Source organism: Diabrotica undecimpunctata, chromosome 1 (assembly GCF_040954645.1).
Source record: "Diabrotica undecimpunctata isolate CICGRU chromosome 1, icDiaUnde3, whole genome shotgun sequence".
Taxonomy (NCBI): Eukaryota; Metazoa; Arthropoda; class Insecta; order Coleoptera; family Chrysomelidae; genus Diabrotica; species Diabrotica undecimpunctata.
Genome location: NC_092803.1, coordinates 66,162,297 through 66,185,045, shown reverse-complemented (window position 1 = coordinate 66,185,045; position 22,749 = coordinate 66,162,297). Strand labels below are relative to the sequence as shown.

The following is a 22,749-nucleotide window of genomic DNA, read 5'->3' as shown; positions in this document are numbered from 1 at the left end:
ATATTGTTATGTTACGGTTATGAACATAATCATGTAATTTTGTCATTTTTTTGTCTCTATTGTGTATAGATTTATCGTAGATCGTATCGTATTTATGTATAGATTACACAGTGCTGCAATTTAAAAAAAATTATCGATGACTGAGAAGAGAAAGGTGTTTTAGAACTCATTTGCTGTGTTCATGGTCAATCTGCCATCAGATTTCCCTCAAATCACATACAAATTTTTCACAAATTGTCATCAAACGTTTGTATGAAAAGACAGGTCTGCTATAGTGGCTATGATTAATAAATGAAAATATTAAGACGAAGAAAATAAACAAATCATTGGTAACAAGTTAGAAACTGACTTTATTTTAATTCTCTAGAACCATTACACAAATTAATAGGTATAATGCTACTTGCCATTAAGTCAAAAGAAACTTCCTCTTTCTTGAGATTCTAGATGAAGATTCCTCTGGATTAATTTCTCTTGAGGTTCCAGAGGTAGTCAGCCATTACAGTAGTATTCCACCTACCTTGATAAAGTTACTCCATTAATTTAATATATTGATAAAGGAACATCTCACCCTATTCTTCGCTGTAATCTCCCAAATTATCGGGAAAATAGTCCAGTTGTGTGTGAAGAAATTGAAGGTTTGCACTCATAAGACAACCTAGGTTTTGGATAGTTCTTAACAAGCTATTTACTTCTTCTTTGTAATTGGGATTTTTTTGGTTCCTTAGAAACCCCTTAACAACTGATTTGAAGCTCCTCTGTGCATTTTTTCCTTAGTGTCCATGCATTTTCAGTGTCGATCATTAGTTGGCGAATTTGAGGACCCACAAAAATTCCAGCTTTTCTTTTCTCACAAGTTATCTTAGGAAACTGCTTACCCAAATTCTAGAAACATGGTTTATCCTGATTCAACGCTTTCACGAATTGTTTCATTAAATCCAGTTTAATATGTAAAGGTGGAAGAACATATTTGGGGTTTAATAAAACAAGGAAATTGAGTAAATCCACTTTGCAAACCTAGGAGAATACCGATGATTTTGAAACTACCACAAATTAACCAGTTGTTTTTCTCGCATTCAAAATTTTCCAAGAGAATTTTCACATTGTTCGTCTCTTTTAAATGAACGGAGTGAGCTATTGGAATTGAAGCATATTTGTTTCTATTATGTAAAAGGCAGCTTTCAGACTAGCTTTTGATGAATCTATAAAGAGTCTCCATTCAGTAGGTTTATAGTTAATTCCAAAATATTCCATCACTGATTGAATGTTATTACATAAAGGCATTTCATATCTTTCTTGAAAGTAGGAGCAAGTTCTCGTTCACGATGACGATACCAAGAAAAAGTGGCACTCTTCGCAAGATGTTTTTATTTCAATCTGGATCCAAGAACTTCTGCAGCTCCTTTGGGAGATTTAAATCTCTAACTAAATCATTTAATTCTTCTTGAGTAAAAAGTTCAGGTGAGCAATCTTCATCAGGTTTATATGCCTCATCATATACATTGTTCTCCTTGTCACTACTTTCACAGTCACAGGCATCACTAACATCTTTTAGAACAGTAGGAGGGGCAGAAACAGATATAGTGTCGCTATGAACTACTGGTGTAATAGCAGAAGGTAAGCGGATAAACAATAGATTTATTGTTCTGAACTGAGTAGCCACATATATTAGTCAGACAAAAGTAACAATCATCCACATGATTTGATGGTTCTCTACAGACCACCGGTATCCCAAAGATCATAGCTTTCATTTTACCTGTTAACCATAGCGGTAATGCTTCGACACACGTTCAACAAATAGTTCTAGGGGCCCATACCTTCTTTTGGATACCAAAATATGAAAAGTGTTATTTATAAAAGTAAATAATTACTTTTTACACTCATTTACATTCACATTTTTAAACACAACAATTGAAAGTCACAACAATTTTATCACCAGATGATAAAACCTTCGGTCAAATTTCTAAATGTAATGCCTATTTAGACCCAAAGACCCAAAGAGCCATTGAAAGGCAAATGCCGAACATTAGGCTATCAGACAAGAAAAGAAATACTTGGATCCGCAACAAAACAAAAGTGACCGATGTATTAACGCAGAATTAAGACAGAAAGACGACAGATGGAATGAGATGATTATACACTGGAGACCATATAGGTACAAACAAAAAAGAGGAAGGCCACAAATGAGATGGTCAGATGACTTGAAGAAACACGCAGGCCCGAAGTGGATACAAACTGCCTACAATAGAGAGACGTGAAAGAAGGATGTCCAAAATTGGACAGCAAGGGCTGTATAGATAGATAGATAGAGCACTTTTGTATTGGTTATCATGCTCTCTAACTGTTTGATCTTCTTTTCTACTTTATCGAATGTTTTAGAAACTTCTTCAAATTTCTCATTGTTCTTTCTAGAAGTTTCCTCCATCATTTGAGAAACATTTTCAAATTTCTCGTCGAATCTTCTAGAAACACTTTTAAGTTTCTCATCGTTTTGTGTACCTACTTCTTTAATAATTTGAGACGTTTCATCCAATCTTTTGAAAATGTTCTCGAATTGATCATCATTTCTTCTAGAAGATTCTTCAATCATTTGCGAGACGTTTTCAAATTACTTATCATTTTTTTTATAACTTTCTTCGATCTTAATTAAAACAGCTTCTTCTGCTGATTGAAAATGGAATGTCTCTGGGTCATCTGCATTCTTGTTAAGAACATTCTTCAGTCGTTCTTGGAGGATTTTCTTGGACCCGCTGCAGTCTTCATCGCGTTCTTCTAGTTGCTCACGCAACTGTTTTACTGAAAGTTGTACTAGCAGTATCTTTGGTCAGGCACACACGTATTTTTTAAATGTTCTTTTTTTACAAAGATCACTACCGAACTACGCGGTTGTTCCCGACGAACAATACTTTTCAAAAGTTCAAAAGTCTTTTTTTATTCAGCAATAACTGCTGAATTTATTTCTAAATCTCACATTGGACACCAACTGTAGCGATATTAAATAAAACGAGCGGTTCGAATTTATATAAATATATTTATTTATATTTATAAGTTTACAGTTCGGTAATATCTTATCAACTCCACTCTACTCATAACATCGTTACATATATATATACCAAAAATATTGTTCTAGAATCATCTGGAGTAGTGCCACCTCTAGTTCGTTGTTTGACGGATCGACCTCTTCCGCGCTCGATACATCTGTGGAAAGTTCTCGGCGTTTTCGAGATACAACCGTTACATGGGCCACGCCGAATGCATGTTCGTAACAATATATATATATATATATATATATATATATATATATATATATATATATATATAATTTGCTTATTATGGTCTGTCTGTCCATTATAAAAATATAATAGCGCCTGCATTACATCATATCTCCGTTGTTATTGGTCTGATTGGGGCGAGTGATGCGTTAAATGAAAGGAGAGGATAACGACTATATTAAGACAGAAAAACAAACAAAGCGATTACCAAAAGGGCACTACAGCTTATCTTCGTTATGAATGAACGTATACTGACATACGAGATATCACATGACAGTATGGATGATAATAAATACATCCTAAGGTAAATGTGCTTTTTTGGCCTGAAGAAGGCCTCTGAGTGCAAAATAAACAAGTGATTGAATCCTAACATGCGACATAGCAAATGAAAGGGGAGAATATATCAAATATATTAAGATAGAAAAAACAAACAAGGTGATTACCAAAAGGGGACTACGCAGCATCTTCGGTATTAATGAACCTATAGCGACATACGAGATATCAAAGGACGCTATGGATAAAAATAGATTTACTCTAAGACAAATTTTTCATTTATTGACTTAAAGAAGACCTCTGGCTGAGTACAAAATAAACAACTGATCGAATCCTAACATGCGACGTAGCAAATGAAAGGGGAGGAAATAACGAAAATATTAAGATAGAAAAAATCAATCAGTTTTTAGTTATTACCACCCGTGGAAAAACGATAACGACTCTTAATCCGAAGTCTGTTACTAAGTGGCAAACACGATACTATACCTTATTTATAGTGTACCGTTTTGTGCGCCTTAAAATGTTTTATTTTGCATTTTTCATATTCATTTATAATATCAAAATAAATCTGCATAAAATATTTTTGGTGTGACAAAACAAAAGCCTTGTAGTAGAACATCATATGTTCTAGAATTTCGATGCGTTAGAATTAGGCCACATTCTAGTATTATTATATTATATGTGATAACTAATTGGGCACTAAATAAAGATTAACACGGTAAACGTGGTACCATAGATATTAGATACTCCTGTATGTACAGTTAAACATTCCTGCAAAGTTGTAGGAGATGGTCTTCCCGCAAAAATTTTTCAAAGTATGAAAATCAGTTTATCACAATGAAAAAGAATATTGATTTAAGATAACATTTAAGGATTCTTGTTAATTTGTAATTTTATCAATATAACTACAAGATTAATCTTAAAAACAAAATAAGAGAAAGAAATTTAGGAAAATAGAAATGTATCAACATCAAACGATCATATATAACAATCAAACAGACATTAAAAAAGTTCATTACATCCATTTATTTATACAACAAATGCAAATAAAATAATTCAAAACCAAGCATATTGACCAAGATTAGCATATTTGATTTCTTATTTTTTAGTTATTATGAATATTTGCAAAAACAATAACATAATCTAAATTTAGATTTTACTCAAACAATGAATTGGTTGCTCGTATGAGTCCATTTCAAACTAGGTAGTAGAAAAATGGGGGGATAAAGGGGTAGAATGCGAGAACATTGAGTTAATTCCAGTTTACACCAATTAGCCTCTTTTACTCAAATCCGACTCTCCCCTTTACGCTGGTGTCCCCTGTAAACCGAGCAACCCAACTGGAGATCCGGTATCCAACTCGGGTGGAAAGTTGGGTCGGGAATTGACGAGAGCGGGTGAAATTGCCCTCCGAAAAGGGGGTTTGGCGTTGGGTTAACTACCCAACCCTGTAAAAAACCTTTTGTTATGAGAGCTACAAAGAAAGAAACTGGACTGTTTAACCTAAGACGAACTCGCAAACGAAATAAGGATAATGATTTAAAAATGTGCACGTGGGACGTAAGAAGCCTTTATCAGCCTGGAGCCACGGCTCTGCTAATACAAGCAATAAAGCCAAAGCAGATATCATTGCTTTACAGTAAATGAGGTGGATTAGCTCAGGTATCCTGGAAAAAAATAACTGCAATATTTACTACAGTGGACATCCTACCGGACACGAATCGGCAAGGTCAAACATAGTATAATGAAAAAGAAATGTTCTATGAGGCACTAGACCGAGAGTACCATGAGTGCCCAAAAAATTACATCAAAATAATAGCAGGAGACTTAAATCCCAAAGTAGAAAGAGAGAATATATTTTCGCCGTCCATAGGAAAAGGGAGCCTACACGTAGACTCTAATGATAACGGTCTCAGAATTATAAACTTTTCGATGTCTAAGGACATGGTAATAGCTGGAACACGATTTCCCCATAAAGATATACATAAGGGAACCTGGAAATCTCCTGATAATGAAACGATTAACCAAATAGATCATATAATCATCGATCCAAGACACTTCTCTAACTTATTAGATGTTAGGTCTTTTAGAGGAACAAATATAGATAGTGATCACTATTTAGTTAAAGCACGATTTAAAGAGAGAATATCCAATTTAAAAAAGGAGATCGGGAGAAGGAGAGAAAAATCGATATTAATAAACTAAAAGATCCCGACATAGCAAATGTATACAGACAGCAAATAGAGGATCAAATAAGGACAAAAAACTTAGAAGAAGAAGAACACATTACCCAACTATAAGCAAACATACGAGATATTGTGTTACAGAAATCGGGTTGTACACGGAGAAAAAAAAAGAGTAAAAGAGAGGAAAAACGTATCCATCGACGTAAGATGAGAGAATACGAACAGAACTCTCTCAATGAGATACAAAGTTTATTCGATAAAAATGAAAGAGGAAATACTACAAATCCTTAAATAATAGCCGTCGAGAATTTAAACCACGATTAAAAATTTGTAGACACTGACGGTGAAATACTACATGATAACAACTCAGTTCTTAACAGATGGGCACAACATTTCAGCGAACATCTAAATATAAACGATATTGAAGGAGGTTACAACATAGAAAATCAACAAAATCTAGAGCGTCAACTACACAGTGAAGACCCAAAAAGAGAAGTAGTGTCAAATGCCATCCTAAAACTCAAAGACAATAAAGCCCCAGGAATCGATGAAATCTGTTCGGAAATGTATAAAAAAGGTGGTGATCAACTTTTTGCAGCAATCCATAAACTAATAGTATTTATATGGCAGAATAAATTGGTGGTTGAGTTTACCGAAAGTACAAGCTGATTATAGCCGTAAATGTCGAACATGGAACAAAAAATTTCGGTATAGCAGTGTTGGCATGTTTTTATAATGTAAATGCTGTATACTACAAATATAAAAAGATAAAGCGTTAGAAAAGCACATATTGTTTATATTATGTTATGAATTCTGCAATTTTTGGTTTATATAAAACAACAATGAGTAAATATTTATTTCTTTGGAGATTAATTGCAGTTAATTATTAGAAATTTTATAGATTAGGGGATAGATTTGGCAATCGTCAAATCAGCAGTTGCCAGATTACAAAAGTTGTTTGCAATTAATCTCGAAAGAGACAAATATCTACTCGTTATTGATTGATATAAATTAAAAATTGCAGTATTTATAAAATAGTATAATCAAAATGTACTTTTTAAAAGCTTTATCTCTTTATATTTGAAGCATACAACTTATGCATTACAAAAACATGCCAACACTGCTAAAACAACTCAACCAAATTGGTACTTACCAGAAGAGTGGCTAAAGGGATAATATGGATAATATGTCCATTGCATAAAAAGGGTGATCAACAGGAGTGTAAGAACTATAGAGGCATTACTCTGTTAGCATCTGCGTATAAAATCTTCGGTAATGTATTGTTTGAAAGACTGAAACATTTTACAAAGGATATGGTTGGTCAATATCAATGCGGATTTACTGCTGGAACGTCAACTACACATCAAGTTCAAGCACATAAGCAGATTCTAGAAAAGTCACTTGAATATAACATAGATACACACCATCTCTTCGTCGACTTCAAAGCAGCCTATGACCGTGTGAAAAGAACTGCATTATATAATGCAAATGATAGACTTTGGGATCCCACCTAAGTTAATTAAGTTGATCCAACTAACAATGCAAAACGTAAAGCTCACGCGTTAGAATTGAAGGAAAAAAATCTACGTTCTTTGACATTAATAATGGTCTAAGACAGGGGGGAGCGCTGGCGTGTCTCCTCTATAATATTGCTTGGAAAAGGCAATCAGACAATTAAATATTAGAATGAATGAATTTATTTTTATGCAAATTCTCGCATTCGCTGACGATATAGTTATAGTGGACACAAGTATGAGAGACATGGTGCAGTGTTTTACAAGGCTTGCGGACGCGGCAAGTGAATTAGGACTTGTGGTAAACGAGGAAAAAACCAAATATATGTTGATTTTTAAAAACCCCCGAAATATCCAGCAGATAATTCAAATTAACAACCATACCTTTGAGTAAGTCAAAGAATGACATAGGAACGCCCCCAAGTAAACGCCTGAATGGTAACATGTAAACGCCCCTCAACACAATGAGAACAAAGCTTCCTACCACTGAGAATGAAGTCATGAGCAAAGAGACCCCCACCCGAAGCGTGCAGCCGTGCGGGATAAAAGTCGACCAGATAGAGGTTACATTATTGAATAAAAGCTTAGTATGTATCAAGCCTTCTAAGAAGTAAAATAGATAAAATCAAGTTGTTCAGAGGTCCGAACGCAGTCAGGAAAATAAAACACTTAAATTTAGATGATATACTTATTGATCAATGGATGACAAACACAGAAGTTACCTGCTATATCTTGTATATCAGCGGAGAACCAGTATCGTTTGTTCTATTATCAAAATGCGACTTTGATCCGCTCGGACAACATGATGTACCAAGAGTATTAGATTACGTATATACATTACCTCATCATCGAAGAAGAGGATATGCATGCAAACTTATAGAACATGTAAAGAAAAATAAGCAATTCACCGCATTTTGCTCCAACAAAGAATCGGAACGGTTGTTTGGTAAATATAAATGTGTTAATCAAGGTATAATGAATTATAATGTAATGTTTAGATATCCCTAATAAAATCAATATACATATAAACAACATATCGTGCTTTATTTCTTCCACACTTATTGCAGCCTACCACACTGTACTTTGAAATAATGGAATAGGTAATCGAATATAGAAAAACGTGACATTCCCAAGGGACATATGGCACTGTCAGATGGGTATATGGCATCAGAATAACTAGAAAATAGTTCACAGTTAACCTATCGCTGTTTAATAATTTTGAGCTTCGGACAAAACAGGTAAAGTACGGACACCGTAACGAGCTGCTAATATTTACGACTATAATTTAGAATGTACATAATCGAAAAAATGTAAAAGACAAAATTAAAAAACAAAAGTCAAATGCCTTTTGATGTGTTTTAACCAAATATTCGCTTCTCACGGTGTATATTTTGAAACAAAAACCACCTCGCACCTGAATTAAATGGTGTACAATATCGCAACTAAGAGAGAGAAACCATAACGTGCAGGGATAGACTTTTAAGGTGTACCTCGTAAAACATGTAACTAGTCCGAACAGGCTATTCGCTATTCTCAATATGTAAGATAAAGTAAAGCATTTAACCGGCGTCTAAATAAAGATGATATTACTAATTTGTCATTATATTTGATGTTGATTCCAAGGACAAAAAAAATAAAATTAATTCTAAAAACAATATAAACATGATAAAAAAAATCTACATTACACAGTTGGTAAACTTACAAATCACATATTACTATTTCATATAGAGTATGCAAGTATTATCCAGTGATTATATTTTTTGTAATATTTATTCTTTTTCTTATTTATTTTTTTATGTTTTCCTAATATTGTTTTATATTTTTTTATTATTAGAATGATTTTTAAATATCTTTAATCTTTGTATGTAGGTAGTTTAAATATACCTACATACAAAGATTAAACCTCTTTTGTGATACATGGTATACAGCCAGCTACAGGAATTTATTTTCCTTGTGGATTTTGATTTTTAAATATTTTCTTTGTTTTATTTACTTTTTTTTTATTTATTTGTTTTTTATTTTATTATTTTTTCAATTTATTATGTACAAGTTTGGTATAAAATTCCCTTTATAAACTACTGTTTCAAATTCTTATTCATAAACTGCTTATTATGTACTTATAAACTTCTAAATTGTTAGAAACTATTAACCCAAAAAGGTTTTACTAAAAATTTCATTTTCATAATTGCTTCTATAAAAATATTGGTCTTTATTCTAAAAATAATTCTGATTGCATTTTCTTTTTTTGTAATTAAATTAGAGAACCATGGTTTAGTAGGAGTTAGAAATCGGCTGAATGCCTTTATAAAAAATCCATCCATTCCTGCCTAATTATATTTTTTGAAATAATATAAAGATCTAGAATTAATGAATATTTTATAATATTAGAATTTAATGCTTCCTTAGCAGACATCTCAACTTTTTCATTATGGATAATTCTATATGAATTATTCCATTATGGAATGAGGTGTGATAAGCATTGTAATTTGTCTGTCTAATTACTATGGATAATTCCATATGAATTATTCCATTATGGAATCATAGACATATATATTAACAAAGACTGAGCAGTCTGTAGAGCTAAGTGACAGCACCATCTTTTTTTTTTTGTTGTTGTTTGTTGTGTATCTGTCTTATATGAAGTAAGAATTGCAGCGTCTCTTTTTGCTGGGATAGAGAGAGAGAGAGTGAGAAGTTTCAATCTGAGTGAGGCTGGTATGCTTGGTCTATATGTCTATGTATGGAATGAGGTGTGTAATTTGTCATTTGTCTAACTACTTCAGTGTCTATTTAAAGTATTGTAGCCTACTACTTTACCTTTACATATTTTTTCCATCATGGGTGGCATATATTGTCTATTTGAGTTTACCATGCCACATGCATTTGTTTTGTCTTTATGTAGCTTATCAAATAAAAGTAGATTCATGTAGCAGTTGTCCATATACACTTAACTTTATTCAAATAAGGCTCATCAATGTATAAAGAATATTTCCAGACATTTTTAGATCTTTGTCAATTTGAATTTCAGTATTAGATCCAGTGTAAATGATAAAGTCTAGAATGTAGCCTGTTTCACAGTCACACAAAACAAATAACTTAATTTCAAATATATGCCTTTTGGAGGGTATATTTATATTGTGTAAATTATGGTCTTTCATTATAATGCAAACAGTACTGAACGGATATGGGAATCATGAAAACCAGCCTTTAAATGGTCTGTAACCGATGGTATTAGACATATGCAACAAATTTAAATGTCTTTAGATAAATCACTTTAAATGGTCTGTAACCAATGGTATTAGACATATGCAACAAATTTAAATGTCTTTAGATAAATCACTTGACATAATTAGGGGAAAAATCGGTGCAGACATGAAATTGTTAGTTGATCAGTAAGCATTTATCTTTTGTTGTCACAGTTGAGCTGAGCCATAAGAAAAGACAAAGCTAGAAAATAAAATGTGTAGGTACTTCACATTTGTATATTTCTAATTTATAATGCTAGACCTTTCAATATCAGCGTGTATTTGTAAATATTGTTAACTTGTTTAACAAAGTTTTCAGAAAAAATGCTTTAAAAGTCCTACTGATCTGTTGTCATTAAAATTATGAATGATTGGTTACAGATCCACTGTTTCCCAGTTATATAATGGTACCTATTCACATTTATGACATTTAGCTTTTTGAGAAATAACTTATGGGTTGAATGTACTATTTTTACTGACATTTGTTGAGGCTGTCACAGTCTCTTTATTTTCCAGTCCAGTTTCATCAGATTCTTGAAGAATACACTCATCATCACTATCAATTAACATTAAAATTTCACATAATTCACCCTTGGTGAGACTGGAGAGAAATTCTTGAGAAGGCTAGAACCTACACAGAGTTGTAAAGCCAAAATGATAATGATGATGAATATAAATAATAATTTAAAAATATTATACTATATAATTTTACCATAAAAACAACAGACGCCATTGAAAAAATTGCATTGCTAAAATAGAATTGGGCAGGACACATCAGCAGATTATCAGACAGAGACAGATGGAAAGACTGAGCATACAGGTTGATGATGATGATGATAAAATTTTTGTCTCTATACTTATTGTATGTTATTATTAATAATAAAAGCCGTTTTTATTGTATACCAATCTATCTATTCTACTTAGGAAAATAGGATATGGTTGTGATACCTGAATAACAAAATTGGTAGAAAAAATTCTATACATCTTGTCAAACCAAAACAGTGTGCTAATTATTTCAGTTTCTCATTAACTTTTTTACAGCTGTTTATGAAATAAAATGTAATAGCTCTTAACAAACAATATTTGCTTGATAGAAATCTGATTTATAACAATAAAAATACTGCTGTTAAATAATTATAAATGGTTAAAGGTACTCATTGAAACTATATAAATATTAGCTTACTTATAGAAGCTTTCTGCTTGTTTCCTTTGATTCCTGTACCTGGCTATATCCCCAAGATGTACCAAACAGTACTGGCAAACATAAAGACAAGAAGAAGTTTGTGGCAAGCTTATCATTTCTGAACTAGTTATGGTTTGTCCAAAGACATTTCCTCTCCTTCTAAAAGGCAAATCTACATCAAAGGTGTTACACAGTTCTTGTAATAGTGAAATATAAAAGCCAGACGCAGATTCCAAAGCCCATGTTAGCAGTGCTTGACAATCAGAGCGATGAGGATTCTACAAATAAAACAATTATTTTTAATGTTGAACTTATGACACTTAGTATATGCCATACCTTTTTGTCTCTAGCTTGCTCTTGTAAACTGGAGATGTGATTTTTGAATCCTATATTCCACAAATCCTGCTCAACTTTTTTGTCCAGCGCGTATTCCAAATCGAGTACAAGTACTTGATGGTAAATAGTTTGTAATTTCTGTTGATCTGTCCAAGCTTCGGCATTGTTTAACCAGTCACTTTTTCTCGATACCTTTATTTTTAGATCGTCTGCTTGTCTAAAATCAAAATCATAAATAATATGTTTCCTAAGATTGTGCGCTTTTAAAACTTACTTCAAAACTTGGACAGCTGCTTTGTATCCCATATTTTTCATTCACGTAACGATAAAATTTCAATCTGCTACCAAAATCACATTATTTCGCCGAATGTGGCCAATTAACCTAAATTAATAAATCAAATTTCACAATATTTTCTTTAAAAGAACCATATCTTTTATTTATCAAATTCTGTAAAGTGACATTTATCTTCTTCTTTTGAAAATCTTACATGGCCTTTGTAACAAATAATCCACATCATGTTTTCATGGGCGTAGATATTAAAGTGTATTCCTGATATACGTAGTATGAATATTATGTACATCAAGATCAGGATATTATATCTATTAAAATCTTCCTCTAAGGAGGATTAAGTATCTGTAAGGATTAAGTTCTGAGGAGACTATTTCGAAGTATATCCCAAAGATTTTCTTCGAAACTAGACTTCGAGAGCAGTACCTACTATTTTCTATATGATCTTAAAGTAGCTTCACATCTAGGCCATGCAAGTCCTTCTTGCATGCCACATGGCATATCCCTTGCCTAGTTGGCCTGTTTACATTACAGATTTTTGTGCCATTTTGAAACACCACTTTCACTCATCTTTCACTGTTGCCAACAGAAAAAAAACTGCCGTCTCAGGGCAGCCAATGCGGAGCCATCACTACAAGCGTTTATATCCGATATTTCGACGACTCAAACGAAAAGCTAACATTGATATTGAACAGATTAGAATTGAACTATTTTGGAAAACCTTAAAATTCAACAATGTTTAGAATTTTGACGTGACAACGTCTTAAATTAGGTTGTGGCTCGGAGTCACTCATGAAAAAGTGTAACGCCCGCTCACGTCTGTTACGATGAGTCACCGAACGAGAGAGGCCCGCCGGACCGGCGAATGCCTTGCGTCTCTCTCCCACTCAAACATGATCGGTCCGCTGCGCGCGCAGCACTAGAGAATTAGGCGCGTTGAATCGGTGCGTGCTTGTGTCTCTGTCTTTCTCGAGCGTTCTTGGCGTTGGAAAACCGAGAAAGCGTCATAATACAAGTTCACACGTGTGGTTAAAGTATCGTCAGCTGTCTCTGTAGTGAAAATGTGGAGTGCTTAGATTCGTCATTTACAACAACTACAACAATAAAGGTAAATAATTGTACACTAATATTTCATTATCGTAAACTATGATTGATTGATTAATTGTTAGATTGACACAAAAGTTGAGAAACTGAGTTTATAGGTTATGTCATACTATTGACAAATGTTGATAGTGTTAAGTAAATTATTAGTTTAAATCACTCTGCAATCAATCGTAATTCAGTCATATCAATAAATATTCTACCGAGAAAAAGACGTTGTCACGTAAAATTTTCGCCCGTAAAACCGACTTTACAGGCAACCGATTTTTTTTAGCAACTAAAACAAGATTCAGTATGTTTGGACGTATTGAAACTGACTTTTTTTTGTCCAAATTTTTGAATATATTGACTTTATTTTTTGCGTTTATTTTTAGAATGTCTCGATAAATTATTTTTTAAATAAACAGAAACGTTGCAAATTTTGCAAGAATATTTCACTTCATCCCCGTTCGCAAGGGGCTAAGCCTGAAAAGAACGTTGACAAAACTTCTACAAGTTATTAGTTATTCCCATAGATTATTGTTCTTAGTTTCGCGTCTCGTTTTATTTTTTTAGGTATTTTGTAACTTTGATTATTAATGCTTGAGATTTTATGGATTTTTCTAATTCTATTAGCACTTTATAATGTTTTGCATCATTTATAAATTGTTACTGTTGTTTGTTTAGACAACAAGTTCTAGAACTAGCAATTAGAATTGAAAACATTCACTTTTAATTTGATTACATTGTATATTATATTGTTATATTAATTATAATTTGTAAATCAAACAGCACAGTAGATACAAAATTGAATATCTTCCACTACGGCATGAATGATTAACTTAATTATCCAATTCGATAAAAATAACACTAAAAACTTGAAATTTAGGCTTGTGAAACCGCAAAAAATATAGAGGAATAAACTGATAAGTTGGCAAATAAGTATATCATTCTGAATCCAAAAGCTTTGTATTCTATAAATAAAAACTTCTAAAAGTTTACTCTTGCTCTCTAATTTGCTCGTTTACAATAGATATACATATTATTCCTACCAACTGTTGTACTTTGTGTATTGCATAGCGTATTCCTTCATATTATTATTATTATTTTTTACATCCTTTTATATTTAAAAATACATCCGCCTGTGATAAGATGCTAACTTCATAGTTGTACTCATTATGGATTTGACATTGACAATTACTGATGTGTTCTTTGCATTTTGACTTTTGGCACTTTTGGTAGTTAGCTGACTGCGTGGAGCTTTTTGCTCAAAATAAAATAAAAAATAAAAATGAATATTCCAAATGAATATGTTTCAAACGCCGAAGATATTGCAGATAATGTAAGTAAAAATTAATATTATAATTTTGTGTTCATTTACAACTAACAATTTATTCAACATTTTAAAATTATTTTAAAAAGTATTTTCAAAACCAAAATGTCACGTCACCTCTTAAGTCCCTTGGGCAGTTTTTTTTTCTAGTTTTAAATATTTTTCAATATAATAATGACGTAGAGCTATTGTTCTTTGTATACTTTTGGCATTTGTACAGCATATGTTACATAAATTGTAATATATGAAGATCAGTTAGGTTATATTTTTCACACTCATTCTTCAAAATTCTTGACCATATGGTAAAACCCGTGTTTATTAAAATTTTCTCTAACTTAAGTAGGTCACAGAAAGGTGTGTGAAAAAGTTTCCCCAAAATTATGCATATTTCAACTTCTCTTTTTTATAATTATGATTTCCAAAACTGTATTACAGTGCCATTAATATAAAGTGCAAACTAAACTACCCTATCACTAGGAATTGTGAGTAGAACATATTCTACTTACTATACTATACTATTCACAGTAGACGGAACTGAACTAGGAATAATATTTTAATAATTTTAAGAAACTAAGTATTATCTAATACCATGTCTTACTTCAGGTTATCAGAAAATTAAAACACATACTACCTACCTTGGCAAGAGTATGCCTAATATCAACCTTCTTAGAAGATGGATTGCGGATGTGGTTCCAGTGGACAGAACAGAGGGAATATATGGACTTATCTTGGGGATGTGGCAAAATTTTGGCCACACTTTTTGTTATAGTTAATCTAGTTGGTCAATTGGGAGGCTGTGTTATGGTGATTATAAGATACAGAGTTAATATAGCTTGTGGAGTATTATTCTTCATTGTTGTTCTACAGGTGAGTGATTTTGACTACATATACTATTATCACTAGTTTTGTTGTTGTTTACAAGAAAGATGTAGGTAACAAATTGTTGAAGACTTATACAGTGAATAAGAAAATAGAACTCTTAACTGGAATAAAACAAAAGTATTAACATTATTTAAAGTGTGAAGTTATTAGCCTTAGGAAATAAAGAGGAAAAAATAGTTTGGGCATATTTGGGAGGATATCTTAGATACTAAATTATATAAATACATTCAGTTTTTTAAAATCAATTATCTTAAATCAAACAGATTTATGTAGTTTAACATAAAATATTTGAAAATAAGCTGTGATACAGAATATCAAATTAACAGGCTGTATAAAATAAAACCACATGCCACATAAAATATAAAAAGACATGGCTGTATCAAATATAGTCAGTTTATTCAACTTGGGAACAGAATTAATATAGGAGACATACAACACAAAGTTTCCTTCCACACCTTATTAAGAGCTGAAATAAACTTACTGTTACAGACTTCTTTAATTGAAAAAAGAAGAATGATCATGAATAATGGAAATGTATATTCATTAATTTTTATTAAAAACTTTCTGTTTTTAAATACTAGTGTAAACAACTATTTTTTTTTTAAATAAACATTTAAACCTTTTTTAATTGATGCAGTCTTATTAAGTTAATAAACTGCATGTAAATGAATTTTTTACTTGTTAGTTTCAAATGAATATTGGCTATGAACAGGTGTGTTTAAAAATTTGTCTAATGTAGCAAAAAATTAATTACTAAATTTACTGCACAGTGAAGTGAACCGCATTTAGCAAAGCTTAAATATGGCTTTTCATAAATATGCTGAGGAAAATGAAACAGTATGAATGTATGCTAAAAACTACATAGAACTATAGTGAAGCTACAAGTTTTATATTAGATAAGTAGTTGATATTCATAGTTCACTTGTATGATAGTTTCAATAAATGTGTCTGAGATACCTACATGAATGGATTTATTAGAAAAAAGCTCAAACTAAATTTAAGGCCATCTCCATTATCCTAAACCTAGTACCATTATACTAATTATTAGAGCTGTTCAATAGTGAAATATTTGTTCAAAATTTAAAAATTATCAAATGATATGCTTACATCAGATTTACATATGTTATCCTTTTTACTGTAGAATATAAAATTTTATACAATCTTTTACTTTTACAAAAAAAATGATAGTACTCAAAAAATTACACATACTGAAAGCTGTTTTTTGAAATTTTTTGTGTCATAAATTATTTTAAATATGTTCAGAATGATTATTTTAAATTGCTATATATTTGAATATTTGAATACTGCTTGTAGTTTTTTTAAGTTATGAGGATGATTTGATGGGGATATTAGACATGTTTATTCTTAACTTTTTGTTTTTTTAACACTCAGATTTTTTATAAAAAATCATGGTCTTGTCAGAAGTCCCTGGTACAAATCATTATTGAACAAAATGAATTGGAATTTTAGTGTGTCAATATATACAGTTCCTCTGAGGATCAAAAGATAAACATAGTCAAAATAGCTACAAGAAAATAGACACAAAAGCCAGTCCAAAAACTAGACAAATTTACATTTTTTTAAATCTTGATTTGAGCACACACACAAAAAACTAATTATTAATCGAATAAAATTTTTATTTTATACACTATTAATAGTAGTTTAAATTTTAATAGTAGTTCAAATTTAAATAATTGTAGCTTCTTAAGTATTTGGTAAAAAATTGAGATAATCCTTATCAGAAAAGATTAAAAATTTCTTTCTTTTTTTTTTCTTATATCATCTCAGTATGCATAGATATCTTAGAAATGCTTCTCTAATTCTCTGAGAATTAGAATTGTAAATGATGTGAAAACAGAATGTCTCCTATTTAAAATTTCTTCTGCATATCTGTGTTCAACTGCCATAGCGTTTCATTGTGTTTCCCATACACTATTACATTAGTAATACAGCCCACAAAATAATAAATAACCTATTATCTTAAAACTTTGATACCAGACTAACAATACCAATACTAATTTGTTATTACTAGTCATTAGATAATATGCAAACTTTTTATTGTATTTATTAAATCCCTAGCAGGTTCTCTTTGAAAATGTGTTATTATCTCTCTGTGAGATAACTCTTGAAGAAAAAGTCATAGAATATTGAAACTTAATACATATTTTTTTGCTAAGGCAGAGTCCTATTAAAATTGGAATGAATAGGTCAAAAATAACCAAAGTTACTGATAGTGCTGGATAAAGGTTACTATTGAAATTTGATATATAGTTCCTTTAGGACATAAATATATGAAGTCATTGCTTAAGATGCAAAAGTTTGTAACCTACAAATAAGTTTTTTTTACAGGAGAATAAAAAAACATTAAGTATCTATATGCAAAAATTGTTAAAGCTAAATAGATAATTATTGATTTAATATCAAGGTATTATTGGATATATATTGTAAAATAATAAATTTTTTTAATTTTCAAAATTATTTTGGTCTAATGCTGGGTTACTAGGATTTGTTGCCAAATGATATTGCAAAATATGGTTTAAGTGTTTTATTAAATTGAAAAGTTATTTCGAAATTTAGTTTTGTTTATAATTAAAGTAGGTACAAAAAAATATATATTACATGAAAGAATTAATTATGTTTGATATTATCATAAAAGTAATGGTAATCAAATTCAAATTCATTTATTGATGTAATTTTGCTAGTACTTTAACACACATCAAAATAAAAGCAGAACAATAGTTCTATTAAAAATCTTAAATTCCTATTATATAAAAACATGTATCAGTTTGAGTTAAAATAGTTTAAAATTGAAATGATTTTAGATAATCCTTACTACTATAAAATACATTTTTTAATAAAATTTCCTTGATTTTACTTTTAAACTGAGTTTTGGGAAAATCCTTTAAGTTATCAGGCAATTTGTTATAAAATTTAATTGCCCAATACTCTGATCCAGTTTGAAACTTCTTTAGCCTTTCTTTTGGGTTTTAAATTTTATATAAAAATGAAAACATTTTGAAAAACAAAAATGTATGAATAAAAAAGTGCAATGTCCCTGCTAAATTAACTGCTTATGACTGAAATTCAAAAACATGTTTATACCATAGAATAAATATACTATATTCCACAAAATAAATTTACAAAATATGAATACTTAAAAAACAACCATACTCTTAGGGCGCCATCTTTAAAGGGCTGTAGTTTTTATAGGAAGTATAGAATAGAAACAACCTTTACAAACTTGATGTAGTAATAAAATTTTAAATTACAAATGAATAGGTTTTAAACAAACAATTGGTTTTTCTATGATTTTAAATTCCCAAGGTCAAATAGTATCAACTACAATACTTAAATGGTGTTTGTATAATATGTAGATATTACACTATTTGATTTGAATAATTGAACTGTTAAATATTTACTTAAACCTAGATTTTTAAAAGAATGCATTTATAGATAATAGGAAATAGTTCATAAAGCACTGTCTAAATATTTATGTTAATTTGAAATAATATTATCAGCTTGACTGTCAATTGTATTTCTAAATAGGTGAAAATAACAATTAATAATATTCCAGACATACTTTAATATCTCAGTTAATTATCAAGTGAAATGACTAGATACATTGTATATTTGACACATTAGGCTCCAATTGTAAAACAAAGATATCTGTTTGATGCCAATTGGAATATGTGCTATGGCTAGCTTTAGTTCTATTGTTAAGATCCAGTCAGCAATGTTATGAAGTAAAATTAGAAAGTTAAATATCACTACTTTATGAATATATCTTCTTTATAACTGTACAGCCCTAGATGATCCTCAGACTGCCTTGAAACATCCTTCCAGAATTCCCTATTCAGGACCAGTTTTTTCCATGTCCTTATTCTCAGTACCTGTTGATCTCTGCTCCACAGGTTTTTCAAACACCAATTTTTCAACTGAGGGTTCATCTTTCATACTTAAGACATACCCCATCTGTCTCAGTATGTATAACTCAAAGAGTCCTTCATAATACATTGTAATTTATGGTTCTAAATATTGTTCTTTCAAAAAAGTTTCCAATGGAGTTTTGTCCTTTTGAGTAAGTATCCAAGTCTCTGAGCCATGCATTAAAACTGGTCTTATCAGAGTTTTATACATTTTAACTTTTGTACTTCACGAGATATTTGTTGATTTTAGTTGTTTTGACGGACGTTTTGATGGATTCGTCTCTTGATTTTATTGTTCATATCATTTTGTGTATTGGCAAAAGAGCCAAGATATACATATTCCTAAACAGCTTCAATGGTTTGTCTATTTATAATTAAGTTCTGCATCCATCTTTAAGGAGTTGCTGGTACTTCCATATATTTTTTGTTTTCTAGATGTTTATTACAAGTACTATGATTTTTGAAGCTTGCTGTAGTTGTGAGATTTCCTCTTTAACTACAAACTGTCTATTGTACGTTAAAGGGCCTTCTTGTTTAGGCTGGCATAAATCGGTTAAAAATCAATAAAAATATGGTATGTAAAACATAAAAAATTTAATACACTATTTAAAATTTCATATAAAAAAAAGAACTACTAGGAATAGTCCCGCTACTCATATCATAATTCACTATCTTTGGCTAAAATTCAACACTAATCTTTTGCCTGCGTAGCTGTTATTCTTGTTATTTAAGTAGAAGAATAAGGCAACTTCCAGATATTGAACTTTTTAGCTAGGAAAGAGACGTATGACATACTATCTAACTTTAACAATAAAACGCTGAAAACTTTATTTTCAAAACTTCCACATAATTTATTATAAAATCTTATCACTACAGCTGTTTCGACAGAGTGCCTTTCTCAAGTGATCTATTTTTGGTATGCGTTTACACTTTACCAAACATAGATCACATAGAACACTACCAAAAATAGATCACTTGTGAAAGGCACTCTGCCGAAACAGCTGTAGTGATAAGAATAAATTTTGTGGAAGTTTTGAAAATAAAGTTTTCAGTGTTTTATTGTTACATAAAATGAATTTCCATCAAGTAATGGTCGAATCCATCAATTACTATCTAACTATTCAGTGATGCTGATTATGTCCTCTGGTTGTCCATTTATTCAATAATTTCGATCAGTATTGAATGTGGGTATACAGTGGGAAGATGGAAAGCTGTGTATTGTGTAACAGATATGAAAATGAAAGCATAAATATTATTTAAAACAAACCACCACCATAAAGTAAGCTTTTAATCATTATAAAATTTAATATTAGCACTAGCAGATTAATGATCAAATTTGGAGAAGTAATAACAGGAACTCTAACAACAAGATACTAAAAATCTACAAAAAATTCAACTATTTTTAAAATACAACAATGTTAAAGAAATGTAACAGAGTAGAGTTTTTATGACACTGTCATCTTGGAAGGTTTTTTAGCATTAAAAGGCCGTGCTTAGGGAACCATTGATTGAAATACTATTATTGCAATTCTCCAGTGCTTTATGAAGGATATATTCAGCATAAATATTAGATCAGCAGTTGATCTCCAATATAAATTGGAAATGAGGTTAATATATCTATTGATACCTGTTTTCCTTATTATCTCTAATAGTTTACAATGTTGGACTTAGTCAAAGGCTTTTTTGTGGTAAATGAAAAACACAAATGCATCTCTCGATATATTTGTAAGAGTACATACAGACTGAAAAGTGCTTTTCTCTTTTCAATCCATTACAAAAGCCAAACTGTGTGTATATATTTGTATTTATGATAAATTCTGTTGAATTTTCAAAAGAATCTTGAGTACATGGCATATTAGGGATATTGTCATATAATATTTACAATGTCTAGCAGTTGATTTATTAGATATCGGGACAAAGCCTGTCGTTATTTGTCCATTTGAATATATTTTATTAAGGAATTTAGCAGTTTATCAAAAACCTCTATATAAATACTAAACTTTCTAATCTCTTTTTGTGTAGTTGTGAAAATCCTGTCCAATGTTGAAAGTTTTTCATTTAAATAAATACAGTGGATGTTCCTGATACTATATTTATGTTTTCTTCGATTTCCATTACCTTACTGTGCCTAGTTTCCTTAAGAGACAAAATATTTGCAATTTTTCTTTCTTTGAGAAATATACAGTGATGAGTGCCTTACCACCCGGCTTTTTAACGTAAGAGATAGAAAACACAGTTACATTGTAAAATAAAAAGAGATAAAACTCATAGAGGTGAGAAATAATTGATAGAAACCTATAATTTACATTACATTACATTACTAATATCGATAGTCTCACACCTTTAGACGATAGGTTCGAGCTAAATCACCTCGGTCATAATTATTATGTGTAACGTTGTATGTGTGATGTATTTCCATGTTTTAATTTCGCATAAAGTAAAAACTGATTGACCACAATAAAGCAAAAATGTGAATAAAATAATTTAATTAATAGTGATTATTGAATCTAAAGTTTTAAATTATTAACCAAGAATAATTTCTACTATGATCTGAACAGCAGCAGAACAATAACGCAAACTGTCACTAAATAATTATAAAAGTTTGGTGGATCAGAGTTCAAGGCACGATGTTCTCATCCAGGCGCTCAGGGTTCGAATCCAACATGGAGGTTTTACTTTTTTAAAAATTAAAATTTGAAATTATGCAGATATTATATCGTTTTGCTTTAAATCACTTAGCATTTATTTCAGCCTTTATTAGAAGTGTTTATAGTAAAACATGAAAATCTTATTGAAAAATCAATGTACTTTCGAAAATAAAGTAAAAATTCTTCAAACATAAAAGAATGTTCTAAATAAATGTACTTACAAAAAAAATGTTTAAATAGGTAGAAATTCTATAAAAATATTCTAAATAAACGTATTTTATTCTAATGAAATGTATTTACAAAAAATGTTCGAATAAGCCTCCATTTGTAGCAGAACAATAACCCAATCTATTATAAAAGTTTCGTCTAACATTAGTTAATGTTTCTGGACTAATACCTCTCATTGAATCAAAGATCTTTTCTCTTAATTCTTGGAGAGAATTAGGCCTATCGTCTTCAATCCCATATAGTTTGGACTTGATATATCCCCACTTAAAAAAGTCATAAGGTGCAAGATCAGGTGATCTTGCAGGCTAAAAAATATCTCCGTGACCACTAATCAATCGATTAGGAAAAGTCGCATTG

The 22,749-nt window shown here is 30.8% G+C and overlaps 2 protein-coding genes across 2 annotated transcripts in view; one reads left to right on the top strand and one right to left on the bottom strand.

Moving 5' to 3' along the window:
* The window catches only part of LOC140450275 (nonsense-mediated mRNA decay factor SMG7-like), a 44,113-nt gene extending 31,626 nt beyond the window's left edge, over positions 1-12,487 (bottom strand). Inside the window, exons 1-3 of the mRNA XM_072543805.1 lie at positions 12,281-12,487; positions 12,007-12,223; positions 11,671-11,948 (exon numbers count right to left, since the gene is read on the bottom strand). Coding sequence (XP_072399906.1) covers positions 11,671-11,948; positions 12,007-12,223; positions 12,281-12,321 — 536 coding nt within the window. The 5' untranslated portion in view covers positions 12,322-12,487. The remainder of the gene's footprint in view (positions 1-11,670; positions 11,949-12,006; positions 12,224-12,280) is intronic.
* Positions 12,488-14,563: 2,076 nt separating this feature from the next.
* Surf4 (Surfeit locus protein 4) overlaps positions 14,564-22,749 on the top strand; it is a 33,747-nt gene continuing 25,561 nt past the window's right edge. Inside the window, exons 1-2 of the mRNA XM_072543786.1 lie at positions 14,564-14,717; positions 15,312-15,575. Coding sequence (XP_072399887.1) covers positions 14,667-14,717; positions 15,312-15,575 — 315 coding nt within the window. The 5' untranslated portion in view covers positions 14,564-14,666. The remainder of the gene's footprint in view (positions 14,718-15,311; positions 15,576-22,749) is intronic.